This window comes from Lampetra planeri, chromosome 10 (assembly GCF_965212315.1).
Source record: "Lampetra planeri chromosome 10, kcLamPlan1.2.h2, whole genome shotgun sequence".
NCBI lineage: Eukaryota > Metazoa > Chordata > Hyperoartia > Petromyzontiformes > Petromyzontidae > Lampetra > Lampetra planeri.
In genome coordinates, this window is record NC_136116.1 from 15973183 (window position 1) to 15989637 (window position 16455).

General features: G+C 46.3%; 1 protein-coding gene across 4 annotated transcripts; it reads left to right on the forward strand.

The window, feature by feature from the left end:
* Positions 1 to 627: 627 nt before the first annotated feature.
* On the forward strand, positions 628 to 10506 carry LOC144721117 (leucine-rich repeat transmembrane protein FLRT1-like). Of its 4 annotated transcripts, none has more exons than XM_078598511.1 (2): positions 628 to 717; positions 9678 to 10506. In XM_078598511.1, exon 2 carries the CDS (start codon positions 9721 to 9723, stop codon positions 10387 to 10389), a length of 669 nt encoding a protein of 222 aa, XP_078454637.1. In that variant the 5' UTR covers positions 628 to 717; positions 9678 to 9720; the 3' UTR covers positions 10390 to 10506. The 4 variants fall into 4 exon arrangements, with proteins under 4 accessions (XP_078454637.1, XP_078454635.1, XP_078454636.1 ...); XM_078598509.1 differs by having other exon boundaries at positions 646 to 735; XM_078598510.1 differs by lacking the exon at positions 628 to 717 and adding an exon at positions 5227 to 5315.
* The last annotated feature ends 5949 nt before the right edge of the window (positions 10507 to 16455 follow it).

Genomic DNA, 16455 nt, shown 5'->3' on the forward strand with positions numbered 1-16455 from the left:
GTCTGCTTAATTACAAGTGAATCAAGAGCTCACCAATACCCCAGAGTTATATCGAGTCCTCGGTGAGGGCTATTCCACTGCGTACAAGTTTTAACAGCGAGACGCTTGATTTTGTCATTGTTGAACTACGGATTAAATATTGTATTTCCTTGTGTTCAATTTCACAGTGGCACGCATGTACGTTGTTCTGTAAACCTACACACATGCAAAATGGTCCCTGTGCAAAGCGTTTAGACTGCTGGGACAAATGTAGTGAAGCAAGCATCAGGTCGTCTCATTATCAACATAGCACACGAGAGGAGTGATATGTATGTTAACTTATTTCGCACCGTGCGTAGCCAACCGGTGGTAACCTTTAATTCGGCTCAACAGATCGGTTTTTTCGGCTGCACCGACCGAGAGGATGTCTCGACGAGGTTCAGATACCAACTGCCAACAGCGCCCCGGCAGCAGAGCACGAAACCACAGCCCCCCCCCCCCCCAGCGGAGCCACAGCCTCGCAGGGAGCGAGCGGCCCGAGTCACCACCACAGCCATCCCGGCACTGCGGGTCGAGTCCATAGCGCTTGGCAAACAGCTTCTAGGGTGCTGCTGGGTGTGGATTGCATGACGGCGGGTCGGTGGGGTCGCACTGGAGAGCTGTGAACTCGAGGGACTGAGCAGCGACCCCGCCGCGACTTCACGCTCCGGGTCGGTACCGAGAAGACGACGTGCTGCTGTAAGCCGCGCGCACGAGGTGACGACAACTCACTCGGCATGGGGCCTCTTTGGGCTGCGCGCCTTTTGGCGTCCTCTGGTCTAACACCCTTTGAGATGAGGCTCAAAAGAAAGCTGTCTCTGGTGTGGACCAATCAGTTTCGAGGACAATGCATGTATTATCAGAGTATGTTTTTGGTTTGCATTCTGACCACAAGCATTGTGGTTAATGTCGACATGATTCCTTGTAAAAGGTTTCAGTTTGCATCTTAGCACAGCTACTTTGTTGCCAGATGAAAGGGGAAACCCCTATTGTGACAATTAACTCTTTAACTAAACGCGTGTTTATTATCTATATAGCTGCTAACTTCAATGGTGAAGTGTTCGTGACAATTTCTGTCAGCTCTGGCATTCCGCCTCACGGGAGACGAATGAATTGTTGAGTTCGCTGACATTCGGGGTCGAGCCACGTGTAAAAGTGTTTAACTTTGAGCAAAACACAATCTGTGTACAACTGGTTCGCTGAACAGGGGCACAGCGGGGGAACTCGGCAGAGTGTGTGGACCCAGGACAGCTGTTGGAGGTGGACACAATCAAAGCGACGAAGAGGAGGGATATGCTGAGTTATAAACAGACGCTACCCAAGAGGATTACAGAACCTACGCAAGGTTAAATATATAATGTTGACTTCTAGAATGAGTGTGCCTAGAGAAGGGATGGTGGCGGTGACGGGGCCCACGAGGTCGTTCCGTGTTGCAGGCGCCTTGGGGAGATCGTAGCAGCGTCGCAGGGCCGCGGGAGGCGGCGGCGACCCCGGGCAGGAGGTCTTCTCATGGCTCACGATGATGATGACGATCGTTAAAGCGTCGCTTTCTGCCAATATTTTTCACAATATGGGATCCACGGCAATACCCGCTGCGCCATGAGGCCGGATTCAGCGAGGAAGCCTCGTGACCTGCACTCTGACCTACATTGACACGTGTCGGCGTAGATCGTATAATTACTCATGTACGATGACATTTGTACAATAATACACACATATATATACAGAAATAGACGATATATAAACGATCTATGTCATGGTTTATACGTGAGAAGACCGCTAGTTTAACTTTTATAGAGTAAAGACTGGGACACTGTGTTTTACCAATTTCATTTGAGCGTATTGAACATGTTTTAACCGCGTACTGTTTTATATCACGAAACTCGCAGTTACGCGGTCTACTTGACACTTCGGCTATGCGTTTCCCAGTTCAAAAGTAGAAGTAAGAAATCTATTTCTGTTGGCGTCACCATGCCACGACAGCGGTGCTGCTCATGGGACCGATCAAGAAGCCCTCAAGTGACTCCTTACTAAGTCATCTTTATACATTAGTAATATTGTTCATCTTAATTATGATTTGTTATTAAACTCCTCGTTAAGTATTTTTGCAATTTCGATTTAAAGCTTTCGTGACTGCAGGGATTTATCTTCTTGGTTCTTTCGGTAAAGTCGCGTAGAAGGGAAGTAATAAAATAATAAAAATAAAACATAATAAAATGAAATAATTCTCACGACGTTTCGGCTACAACGCAAGCAGCCGTCTTGCGTTGTAGCCGAAACGTCGTGAGAATTATTTCATTTTATTATGTTTTATTTTTATTATTTTATTATTTTTGCAATGTTGATGATATTGTTAGTAAGTATTACATTTATATGTATTTAGTAAATCCAGGGCGAATGTCGCGCGCGTCATGCGAAGGATTCCAGTCGTTGGTAATGCAGTCAAACCTCGTGCATGAATAAATGTTACATTCTGACAACAATACACATCGTCAGTAGTGTTCCGGTAATCGGTATTAAGCGTAAGTCAATACGGTAGTTATTCTGTTCATTCCATTAACTTTAAGTTTGGTATCGTCTATTTCTGTGTGTATATTTAGGCCAGTACAGATATCGCTCGGTACTGATGTAAGTCACGGCCGGGAATCAAACTTAGGTCGCCAAGTTCACAGCGCGGTGCGATAACCACTGCACTCGATTGCTCCATGGCAGCGTGAGAACGTTAATGACGCGCTTGTTATGGCTGAGAGAGCTCGCGTTGGCAGTGCCCCTCTCTAATCATACACAGCTGACGAAGTCTGTCCGTATAATTGTGCTGTCACGTGTCGGCACGTTGCTTCCCCCACGTTGTGTGATCTCCAAGTCAAACTGATTTCCAGCATTGAGGCGATCATCATTAAATGATACATGTTGTAGGGTTACTCTCCAACACACCGGCGTGCTGAACTCGTGACTAATTGGCGTGCTTTGCTGACGTTAAAACCATTAATAACTGTCGGGTGGTGGCGGGTTTAACAACACATTGACGCGATCTAACCCAAGACGCCTCGTGTTCATATCCTGTTTACGACCACAGAGTCACAGTGGTGGACATTCCACGTTCCGATTACGGAGCGAGTTTATCCATAGGACAACCAATATTAACTTAGCCACAAAGTGGTACGGTACTTATTTTATCCACTTCGAAGGGATGATGGTCTGTCAGCCCACATTAGCATTTGAACTCGCAGCTTTACTATTGCGAGTCGCCCGCTCCACCGCTGAGCCGCCCGGGATGGCTGTGTAGGAACGCACGGACAGGCAACAGTTGGAGGCGCGTGGCTTGGCAGGGCCACTGTCGTAACTGCGCCACGACGAGGCTGTGCGGTGCCGTGGGGAGAGCTGGACGCAATGTGCTGCGATACTACGCGATATATCGCACCGTATATCTGCGATAATAGTATCATACGTTTAGCAAAATAACCTTCCATTAACACAAGTTTTTGTTGTTTACCTTTTATAATTGTTTTGATACTTTTAAATACTGTACCATATTGTATTTCCTGACATCATTTTTACGACAAATACCTGAAATTAAAGTTGTACAGAAATAGATGTTTCCCATTAAATGTAATTGCCGGCATGGTGAAAATTAGATGTCATTACTATTTGGTTCTTTCGGTAAAGTCACGTAGGTATAAAATAAAATAAGTCACGACGTTTCGGGCACAACACAAGCGTCCATCATCAGGTGGGAAAGCGTGGCCTGCTGCTGAGATGTCATTGTCCACTGTCCATTGTCTTGCCTCGCGCGTCACTGACTGCGTGTGCGCTCCAATCGCGATCGATCGTGGAGCCCCTAGAAGGCGCGTGTCAGGTCTGCGTGCGTCAACTGCACTTGCAGAACTCTGAACTCATCTTTATTTGCACTACCAGATACAACAAAGCACAACATCGACACAAATGTGGTTATTGCAGACAGGATTCCTTGTGAAAGGTTTCAGTTTGGTGTTTTAACAACTTAACACCTGTTTTGTTGCCAGATAAAAGGGGAAAAACCTATTCTCATAGAATGTCACAGTTATGGGACTGGTATCGAGATAATCGTCATATATGTAACTTAGATGTCGTATTGTGAACAATGATATCGCGGTCACCCTGTTTGTAACTGTGGAGTCCCCGTCGCGCTAGGACCGGGTCGGTCGCGCCGGCTTGGCCTGCACAACACCGCGCCCTCTGTCACTTGGCTCGGCTTTATTACACAAAGTGCTTGCCGTAAATGAACCACAATACATTGTTGCTCTCGAGCATAAACCATCACGCGAACTCCGGTCATCCTCGCAGCAGTGGCTTTTGGCTGGCCATCGAACAAAGACGGTCACTGCATCGCGCACTTTCAAATGCGCTTCTTTGGCCGTCTGGAACGCTCTTTCTTCCAGTATTCGGAAGACCTCCGGAGCTATGCACTTTTAAATCTAGATTGAAAAATCGTTTCTTTAGAACTGCTTTTCGTGTTTAGTTTGTTATTCTTCGACCGCACCTCCGATTAGCACGGTTGGCTCGGTACGGTGCGAAAGCAGTTCAACATACAAACATTGCACAGCATTCCGTTTTGTAGCAAAGCGCGCGTTCTTGTCCCACGGTAGTCGCCGCGAGGAGCAGCAGCACGAGGCGGGCGTTTGGAGAGGACGGCGCACTCTGCTGGAATGTTCACGTTCCCACGGCAGTGGCCAGTTAAAAAAAACATTTCTGTAGAACGAGCATTGCTAACTTTTCCACAATCCGTACATTTTTTTATCGGCCGGAACTGGGATTTTATCTCATAACCTTTAAATTGTAATTCCAGTTCGAATGCCAGTGCCTCCCTGTTAGGCAGCACGCCGTCGTACCTATATTGAGCACTGTACACTTATACGATCGTGACTGCCTGGGTGATGATTGTAAAGGATAAATTGTTCTGTAATCGGGCTGCACAGCTGATTTTTCAGTCTTGTACATCCCTGTTGAATGTGCCGATGTCAGCAGAGCCAATCCCTCGCTCTGTCAACTTTGAGGATGAAAGGAGCCCTTTGTTCAAAACCCTGGACTGGATCTGACTTCTTTGCCTTTGGCTTCTTGGGGCCGTTGCTTATCAGGGAGGTGAAACTAAACTGAGTCCTTGGGCGGAAGTGGGAAAGCGTCTTGGTGGTTCCAGCGGGCACGGTGCCAGTGCTGAGCGAGCAGCTCTCCGTGCGTTTCAGCAGCAGAACATTGCCTGCATGCGCCCCAGGCCGGTGTTCAGGATTCAGCGCGTGCGTGTTTTGTCATTGACTCGATAGGTGAGTGCACTGCTGTCTGCGATTACTGTGTGATTTGGACATTGTATGCAGAGGAAAAAAACCGCATCACAATCGTTCAAAAGAGGAAATTGAAGTATAAATAACTGAAATGTCTCAGATGGTAATGCAGACGTGCAAACCTCTGCCACCTGAATGCTGAGTTAGCATACCTAGCCCACATTCTTTGGGTCTTTAGGTAAAGTCACGTAGATAGATTCAAAGAAAATAACAAAAAAAAACTACGACGTCTCAATCGCAACACAAGCGGTCGTCATCAGGAAAATGAAGTTAGCTTCTAAAGGTAAACTGTTTATAAAGGTTTGAATGGGCATAGACCAAATGTCAGCAGCTAATGTTAATGTCAGTGGTGGGTAGCGACCGCGACAGTGGTGGGTTTTACACCAATCAAAGCTTTCGTGACTGCAGGGATTCATCTTCTTGGTTCTTTCGGTAAAATCACGTAGAAGGGAAATAATAAAATAATACAAATAAAACATTATAAAATACAATTCTCACGACGTTTCGGCCACAACGCAAGCAGCCGTCATCAGGTGAAGAACAGGTCCGTTGGAAAGACAGGTCTGTCGGAACGACAGCGTCTTTCCGACAGACCTGTCCTTCACCTGAGGACGGCTGCTTGCGTTGTGGCCGAAACGTCGTGAGAATTGTATTGTATAATGTTTTATTTTATTATTTCCCTTCTACGTGACTTTACCGAAAGAACCAAGAAGAAAATGATCATGTTCATGTAAGATCGTTGAGCGGTCTCCACGGTGAGCGCGCTAAGGTGGCCATGTTAATGTGAGAGATTAACATGTTAATGTGAGAGATTAGCATGTTAATGTGAGAGATTAGCATGTTAATGTGAGAGATTAGCATGTTAATGTGAGAGATTAGCATGTTAATGCGAGAGATTAGCATGTTAATGTGAGAGATTAGCATGTTAATGTGAGCGATTAGCATGTTAATGTGAGAGATTAGTGTGTTAATGTGAGAGATTAGCATGTTAATGTGAGAGATTCGCATGTTAATGCGAGAGATTAGCATGTTAATGTGAGAGATTAGCATGTTAATGTGAGAGATTAGCATGTTAATGTGAGAGATTAGCATGTTAATGAGCGAGATTAGCATGTTAATGTGAGAGATTAGCATGTTAATGCGAGAGATTAGCATGTTAATGTGAGAGATTAGCATGTAAATGTGAGATATTAGCATGTTAATGTGAGATATTAGCATGTTAATGTGAGAGATTAGTGTGTTAATGTGAGAGATTAGCATGTTAATGTGAGAGATTAGCATGTTAATGTGAGAGATTAGCATGCTAATGTGAGAGATTAGCATGCTAATGTGAGAGATTAGCATGTTAATGTGAGAGATTAGCATGTTAATGTGAGAGATTAGCATGTAAATGTGAGAGATTACCATGTTAATGTGAGAGATTAGCATGTTAATGTGAGAGATTAGCATGTTAATGTGAGAGATTAGCATGTTAATGTGAGAGATTAGCATGTTAATGTGAGAGATTAGCGTGTTAATGTGAGAGATTAGCATGTTAATGTGAGAGATTAGCATGTTAATGTGAGAGATTAGCATGTAAATGTGAGAGATTACCATGTTAATGTGAGAGATTAGCATGTTAATGTGAGAGATTAGCATGTTAATGTGAGAGATTAGCATGTTAATGTGAGAGATTAGCATGTTAATGCGAGAGATTAGAATGTTAATGTGAGAGATTAGCATGTTAATGTGAGAGATTAGCATGTTAATGTGAGAGATTAGCATGTTAATGCGAGAGATTAGAATGTTAATGTGAGAGATTAGCATGTAAATGTGAGAGATTAGCATGTTAATGTGAGAGATTAGCATGTTAATGCTAGAGATTAGCATGTTAATGTGAGAGATTAGTGTGTTAATGTGAGAGATTAGCATGTTAATGTGAGAGATTAGCATGTTAATGTGAGAGATTAGCATGTTAATGTGAGAGATTAGCATGTTAATGTGAGAGATTAGCATGTTAATGAGGGATCGCAGAGCAGCTACCTCGAGGTCAGGGTGCGAGGTGGCTGTGTTAGTGTGAGAAATTTAACCTGTTAATGTAAAATCAGAGAGCCAAAAATAACTACCAACATCGGAAGGTGACAGGATGCGAACATCACAGCCAGTTATGACTTAAATTGGTTAATAACGTCCTTCCAATGATTGCTCAGTTTGTACCATCTTCTCTGTTGAAATTGTGTCTGTGTCTATATATATGGATGGCTTCATGAACGAATCTTTGTTGATAGTCAGTGGGTTTGCAAAGTACCTTCGTCTTAGAGAAATAAATTTCGTGTGAGCCCACCGCATTAAAACAATGATCAGCCACGGCCGAGGTATTGGTCCGACCTTGTTTCAGATTTGCCTTGTGTTCACGAACACGGTCCGAGACATTTCGCTTAGTTTCCCCAATGTAACTACTGCTGCAGACACAGCTTAGTTTGTAGACGCTGGGATATTGTATGTCAGGGATCACATCCTTCACAGATGTGATCAGATCACGAATTTTACATAGTGTTAAATCGAACCTGGATCTTGTGTTTGGTCATGATTTTGGAAAAAAAATTGGTGACCCCTGCTATGTATGGTTTTGTTTGGGTCCTCAGATGGTTCTTTCCCAACAGTTTGCCTTTAGAAGCTAACCCCCTTTTCCTGATGACGACCGCTTGTGTTGCGATCGAAACGTCGTAGTTTTTGATTATTTTCTTTGAACCTACCTACGTGACTTTACTGAAAGACCCAAAGAATATCAATTCCTGCAGTCACGAAAGCTTTAAGTCAAGATGTATACATAGTCCACTTTATACCTGCACAATTGTTTCACAAGGATCCATTATCCTTAATTCAGCGTTGGTGTCATCTTCCCGTTCTTCTGAGAGCAGGAGACTGCACGCCCCACCTTTGTTCATATCTGAGATTCAGTGGTGGTGTGAAAATGTAGCGTGCTCCCTCTTACTGAGCTCGGTTAGATGATTTTGGCCAAACTTAATGTGCATGTCGTTATAGGTTATTAGGTGATACTGCGTTGGCAGAGGTGCAACAAACACAGGTAACAAGTCAACACATTTGTACATAGCACTGCCTCAAATGGAACAATATATAATGGTTGACTTTTCAGGCAATTGCCCTTTTTCGAGGCATATATCTGTTATGTAGTCCAGGTGCAGGGCAGTGTCGATGTTTCGTGTGTGGCTTGCAGCAGGGCGGCTGTCAGTTTAACTGCGCTGTGCTATTGACGTCTCGTGGAGACACAAAGACAAAGATCCCCCGTATAGCCTTAACAGACTGTTTAGGGCAAATGCTGTTCGCGAGCACTCATGAAGGCTGGCACGGCACACAGGGGAGTGGGTGGCCAGCACCACCCCCGTCCGTATTTGTCTTCCCAGTGGCGATGTTTACACATCGCGCCAGGTACAAATGTAAGGCTTAGTAAACCTAGGGGAGACTCGGGACCGGTTCAAATGTTCAACTATTATTGATCGTGGGCGGGATTCGAACTCGGGTCGCCGAGTTTGTAGCACAGCGTGCTAACTACTTTTCCACCGCACCCCATACACAAACACAATGAGATATACACACATCCGGCATCTTCCTTCACCTCACCTCTCGCCATGTTTGTCTCTCTGTTAATCTCTGTGTCTCTGTTTGTATCTCTGTGCTTTCACGTGAAGTCCAACACGTGATCCATAACTCAAACCTGCTGGTCTGCTAGGCGGCCAAGATACGTGAATATGTATGGACCTTTTCGTATCATCCCCTTGTATCTGATGTGGGATTCTCCTTGTAAACTCCACTTTCCTGCCACAGGTAAAATGTGCCTTTAAATGTATTTGGTCAAACCTCTCATTGATGAAGGACTCGCCTGAAATAAAGCGGCACGTACATACGCGCGATGGGTCACGGAATGATAAAGAATCTCCCAGTCTCCCATATCTCATGATCTTTACGCGATCTGTCTCTTCATCCGTTATCCAAGAACATCTCAGTCCGCCTATTGTCTACTCACTCTTGTCTCCATCATTCATATTTCCCTATCTCCGCTGTCTTCATGCACACTCACAATAGCTCCCCTCCATATTTCTGCTCTTGATGAATTATCTTACTTTCAACCAATATTGTTCCTCTCTCCCCATCTCTTGGTTTTATTTCCCACTATCAATATGTCTATTATCTCCGTCATTTTCCCTTCTCTTATGCCAATCAGGTACTTCCGGTCATTCTTCCTCTCTCGTTTTACGCGTCGCTCGGCATGCGATTCCCTCCTTTCTTCTGCCCACTATCCCCACATATTACATCACCATGCGCTCCCTTCCACTCTTCTCGCAGGATACATCCAGGGAGGCGGCTGCTGCCTGCGTCGCTGGCGATCATGATTCGACTGCACCCCTTCGCGGCGTGGCTCGCGGCGTGGCTCTCCCTCCTCGCCTCTGCCGCTGCAGGACCCCCACGCGCCTGCTCCATTATTCGCCCAGGAAACGTCGACTGCAGCTTCCGTGATCTCGTTACGTTCCCGTGCCCCCTCCCCAACAATACCCAGGTGCTTTGGCTCAACAACAACAAGCTGCGCTACATCCCGGCCGCCGCGCTGCAGAACCTGCGCAACCTTTCGAAGCTGTACCTGCAGAACAACCACTTGACACACGTGGGGCAGGGTGTCTTCGATGCGCTGCTGCAACTGCAGGAGCTCATTGTCTACAAAAATCCGTGGGACTGCTCGTGCAACGACATCGGCCCTCTCAGCGAGTGGCTAAACGGCAACATCGCGTCAGGAGGCACGGTCAGCTGCAATAACTCTGCATCACGACCGGTGAAGAACGTCAAGTGGAGAGACCTCCCGGACTGTGCGTCCACCCACGGGAACGTGACCGAGACCCCCCCCTTTGAATGCAAGGCGCCGCCGACCCAGAGCTCGCCGCCCGTCGCTCCTCCCGTGCTGCCCAACAGCGCGTCCCAGGAGCCCGCCTCGTCTGGCGTCGCCGGGCAGAGCTGGGTCCGGGATCTCGCGTGCGCGGCTCTCGTCGCAGCACTGATTGTGTAGCGCCACCAACAATCACATCGATCGTCACATTTACAATGATGTAACTAGACTTTAACAATGTACGTAAATATAACAGCAGTCTCCAATTTAACCAACATCGCATTGTTGTTTGGTAATCACAGTGGTAAGTCAGCCGATTCGTTTGTAGCTGATTAGAGTTGACATTTGAAATGTCATGGAGTATCATCTGATGCTGCGTTCTCGCTCTCGTGGGATTTCCTACAAGATTTGTGGCCTTGACATTTCACTTTAACCCGTACAGAGTGAAGCCACGCATGCTAACCTGTCAATGAGTGGAAATTATAATTATGTAAATTGTTTTATCAAACATGTTTAAGATTAAATGTATTTCATTAATAAACGTGAAAGTCTAATTCGACTTCAATACCTTTTCGGCTTTGGTTACGTCGGTAAAGATATATTCGTATTAGTGTTGTTGTTACCAGGCGCAAGCCTAAGGGGCAGGGTAAGTAGTGAAGTAAGGGAAAGAAGAGGGGTCACCAATGCTGTTGGTAAAGCAAAATAAAACGTGGAAGTGGGCAGAATAGATCACGGGCACCAGCGACGAGAGGGGAGAGACGAGGCGAACAGTCCATGAACTCGGAGCAGATCAATCACCTGGCGGTACCACATGAGGTGGCATAGCTTTACGGGATCCAGTTTCTTTATGTGGCCAATAACAGTGAATTATGTGAATTGTGTGACAACCCATTTGATTCACTCTAATTGGTCACCATGCATGTGTACGGCTAAGTCTTCACTTAAAGCTTTCGTGACTGCGGGAGTTCATATTCTTTGGGTCTTTCGGTAAAGTCACGTAGAACACGTAGAACAAAACAATTGTAAATGTTTGTTTGTTCTACGTGACTTTACCGAAAGACCCAAAGAATATGTGTGGCTAAGATTTTGCCGCCGTAGTTGTTACCGGGTTCAGCTCTGGCCCACGGACTATCAGGAGTTGATACCCCTTACAGTCATCCCAACGTTCACAAACTGAAGCCTCAATTAAATATATCGAGTCGATGTAATTCTCCTCCCCTGTACACGTGACACGTACACCTACACTGCATGCGGCACAGTTTTAAGAAAGCAACGTTCACAGTGATGCAAATCAGTTGGAAAGGTAGTGCAATGTTCATTTGTCACGCTTCAATATAAACACAGATTGCGGTCCTATTTTTTATCTCACAGGGGATTTTCATTGGTAAATATACTTTATGAAACTAAAATAAGACTTTCATAAAGTGTTGACCGTATTCTCTATGTTGTATACTTTTGGAATAATAGTGAATAAAGTGGCACCATCAATTGTTAGGTTTGCCGGAAGACTGAGCAAACGTGAACTTTTAAAATGTATTCAGAGCGATTTGCAAGCTAATGTCATCCCCTTGTATCTGATGTGGGATTCTCCTTGTAAACTCCACTTTCCTGCCACAGGTAAAATGTGCCTTTAAATGTATTTGGTCAAACCTCTCATTGATGAAGGACTCGCCTGAAATAAAGCGGCACGTACATACGCGCGATGGGTCACGGAATGATAAAGAATCTCCCAGTCTCCCATATCTCATGATCTTTACGCGATCTGTCTCTTCATCCGTTATCCAAGAACATCTCAGTCCGCCTATTGTCTACTCACTCTTGTCTCCATCATTCATATTTCCCTATCTCCGCTGTCTTCATGCACACTCACAATAGCTCCCCTCCATATTTCTGCTCTTGATGAATTATCTTACTTTCAACCAATATTGTTCCTCTCTCCCCATCTCTTGGTTTTATTTCCCACTATCAATATGTCTATTATCTCCGTCATTTTCCCTTCTCTTATGCCAATCAGGTACTTCCGGTCATTCTTCCTCTCTCGTTTTACGCGTCGCTCGGCATGCGATTCCCTCCTTTCTTCTGCCCACTATCCCCACATATTACATCACCATGCGCTCCCTTCCACTCTTCTCGCAGGATACATCCAGGGAGGCGGCTGCTGCCTGCGTCGCTGGCGATCATGATTCGACTGCACCCCTTCGCGGCGTGGCTCGCGGCGTGGCTCTCCCTCCTCGCCTCTGCCGCTGCAGGACCCCCACGCGCCTGCTCCATTATTCGCCCAGGAAACGTCGACTGCAGCTTCCGTGATCTCGTTACGTTCCCGTGCCCCCTCCCCAACAATACCCAGGTGCTTTGGCTCAACAACAACAAGCTGCGCTACATCCCGGCCGCCGCGCTGCAGAACCTGCGCAACCTTTCGAAGCTGTACCTGCAGAACAACCACTTGACACACGTGGGGCAGGGTGTCTTCGATGCGCTGCTGCAACTGCAGGAGCTCATTGTCTACAAAAATCCGTGGGACTGCTCGTGCAACGACATCGGCCCTCTCAGCGAGTGGCTAAACGGCAACATCGCGTCAGGAGGCACGGTCAGCTGCAATAACTCTGCATCACGACCGGTGAAGAACGTCAAGTGGAGAGACCTCCCGGACTGTGCGTCCACCCACGGGAACGTGACCGAGACCCCCCCCTTTGAATGCAAGGCGCCGCCGACCCAGAGCTCGCCGCCCGTCGCTCCTCCCGTGCTGCCCAACAGCGCGTCCCAGGAGCCCGCCTCGTCTGGCGTCGCCGGGCAGAGCTGGGTCCGGGATCTCGCGTGCGCGGCTCTCGTCGCAGCACTGATTGTGTAGCGCCACCAACAATCACATCGATCGTCACATTTACAATGATGTAACTAGACTTTAACAATGTACGTAAATATAACAGCAGTCTCCAATTTAACCAACATCGCATTGTTGTTTGGTAATCACAGTGGTAAGTCAGCCGATTCGTTTGTAGCTGATTAGAGTTGACATTTGAAATGTCATGGAGTATCATCTGATGCTGCGTTCTCGCTCTCGTGGGATTTCCTACAAGATTTGTGGCCTTGACATTTCACTTTAACCCGTACAGAGTGAAGCCACGCATGCTAACCTGTCAATGAGTGGAAATTATAATTATGTAAATTGTTTTATCAAACATGTTTAAGATTAAATGTATTTCATTAATAAACGTGAAAGTCTAATTCGACTTCAATACCTTTTCGGCTTTGGTTACGTCGGTAAAGATATATTCGTATTAGTGTTGTTGTTACCAGGCGCAAGCCTAAGGGGCAGGGTAAGTAGTGAAGTAAGGGAAAGAAGAGGGGTCACCAATGCTGTTGGTAAAGCAAAATAAAACGTGGAAGTGGGCAGAATAGATCACGGGCACCAGCGACGAGAGGGGAGAGACGAGGCGAACAGTCCATGAACTCGGAGCAGATCAATCACCTGGCGGTACCACATGAGGTGGCATAGCTTTACGGGATCCAGTTTCTTTATGTGGCCAATAACAGTGAATTATGTGAATTGTGTGACAACCCATTTGATTCACTCTAATTGGTCACCATGCATGTGTACGGCTAAGTCTTCACTTAAAGCTTTCGTGACTGCGGGAGTTCATATTCTTTGGGTCTTTCGGTAAAGTCACGTAGAACACGTAGAACAAAACAATTGTAAATGTTTGTTTGTTCTACGTGACTTTACCGAAAGACCCAAAGAATATGTGTGGCTAAGATTTTGCCGCCGTAGTTGTTACCGGGTTCAGCTCTGGCCCACGGACTATCAGGAGTTGATACCCCTTACAGTCATCCCAACGTTCACAAACTGAAGCCTCAATTAAATATATCGAGTCGATGTAATTCTCCTCCCCTGTACACGTGACACGTACACCTACACTGCATGCGGCACAGTTTTAAGAAAGCAACGTTCACAGTGATGCAAATCAGTTGGAAAGGTAGTGCAATGTTCATTTGTCACGCTTCAATATAAACACAGATTGCGGTCCTATTTTTTATCTCACAGGGGATTTTCATTGGTAAATATACTTTATGAAACTAAAATAAGACTTTCATAAAGTGTTGACCGTATTCTCTATGTTGTATACTTTTGGAATAATAGTGAATAAAGTGGCACCATCAATTGTTAGGTTTGCCGGAAGACTGAGCAAACGTGAACTTTTAAAATGTATTCAGAGCGATTTGCAAACATTAACGATTATATCCCTGTGTCACGTGGTACAAGAAACATGTGGGCTAAAATTGAGTAAGCTCCATGTAAGTCTAAATGAGACGGAAACATGTAGAGGGCGGCGGAGCCGTGTTTGAGTGGAGGCGGGTGAAGATCAGGCTTTGAGTAATTAGCAGGGGACCCGTGCATGAATGGGGAATTCCAAACAGGTGCAGAACAGCCAGGGCTGTATGGATTCAGATGCATGGAGACGCTAAATCAGAAGGATCCCAGCCGCACGCAGCTCTACCCAACATCCAGCCAGCAGTGGAGAGAAGCTGACCAGGGAGAAGAGCTACGCTTGAAGCTGTAAGTGGTAGCCCTGCGTCATTACAAGCTGTGTCGTCAGATACATATTTTTAAGTATAGTATCCATTAAATAACACCCCGGGGTCGCAAATTCGCAGTCCCTGTGGGGGTTACAGTGGTAGCTTGGTGGGGAGCAGGGAGACGAGCGAGGGCGAGCCAGGGCATTGCAGCAACGGGGGAGCGCAAGGAGGCGGCCTCTGTCGCAGCAGAGGCCTCCTCCATCGCAGAAGTTGCTGTGATTGTCTGACCCTGTCTCTGATGTCGGGAGGTTGTACTGCTGAATGTGATCATTGGGGTAACTGACTGAGAAGTAGGAGCTCCCGTGGGACTCGGGAGCTCGTACCTTGGTCGATAAGGGACATGTCCTCATATCTGGAAGGATGAGCAAGATAGTCTTGCGGCCCAGCAGTGGCTACGGTTGCCTATCTGAGAGCGAGCGTGTTCGGGAACGGGCTTATACATAGGTGTGTGTGGGTATTAGAGGCTGTGTATTGTATGTTTTGGAACTGGTAGGGTGGTTTACCTAAAATAAAAGACGGACAAACCCGATGGATAAGTCGCCTGAGGTGAAGGGTTGCCTCTCGCTCGCCAGAATGAACTCGCACTACCACGCACGAGTGACCTGGCTGGCTAGAGACATTATTCTCGTGCCGCTGGCAGCAGTTGAGACTGGATGAAGTCACGCGTCACAACCCTCCTTCAGCTCCGGCTGCTCTATGTTCAGGAGCTAAATGGCAATGTCGAGGTCTGCGAGCTCTAAACGGGCTTCAGAAGAGGGTCTGTGTGGTCTTCCCATTCCTACGCAGACTACAATGGCCGACTCTATTCTATATGTCTTTGGTGTCAAAGCCACAGTCGCACTTTGGCTTGTCTTTAATTTCACATTTATCAAGGAGGTGTGCTTATCGGCCTCTTGGTGTTCTGATGCGGTTGATGGTTCCACCGGTGTCTTAGAGGAGGGATGTCAAAGGCAGGAGATGCGATGTTGGGTCTTGAATTAGGCGTTTGTTGTCTAGACGTCCGTGTGCCACTTGGTTCTCCAATGTTTTTTTCTTCCGGATATGGGTGAGAACTCAGAATGGTGACAGCGCAATCCCAGAAGGGGAATCGCGACTTGAGACGATGCCGAGGTATATGGTTGAAGTGTTGCTTGATGGGTAGCTTGTTATCGTTGGCAAAACAACGTGTAACCTCCCTTGCAGTTGGTGCGATGTCTCTGGACATTTCGTGGCAGAACGTTCACCAGAACAGATGGCCAGAGAAATGGTGTTCGTTTCATTGTTTTCCGTTATGATATGCATGACGTTATTCAACCATGAATCTTGGAGTTTTGTGTACGAGCTGAGTAGATCCGTGAGAGGGCTGCAGTTCGCATCAGCTGAGGCGTCTCAGGTTGTTTCTGCAAATTCAATGTAGCGTGGTGATTTTTTATTTGGTATTTTCAAAGATTTGTTTAGGTGGGTTTTGAAGGTCAGGCTTCTATCCACGATAACCCCCACGTATCTTGGAGTGAGGTCATAGCGCACTGAGCGACCACAGGACACGTCAAGGGGAGCATCTGCTGCATGACTGTTCAGGTGGAAAGCGCCGATGGTGGTTTTGGAGGGATTTGGTCAGTCTCAGTGACGGAAATATGCCTCCAATAAGATTAGATGAGATGTTGGAGTATTAGTAATGTTCTCACGGTTTATGCG

Coding starts and splice junctions, on each gene's coding strand:
- LOC144721117 (XM_078598511.1), top strand. CDS start 9,721: ATGATTCGACTGCACCCCTTCGCGGCGTGGCTCGCGGCGTGGCTCTCC.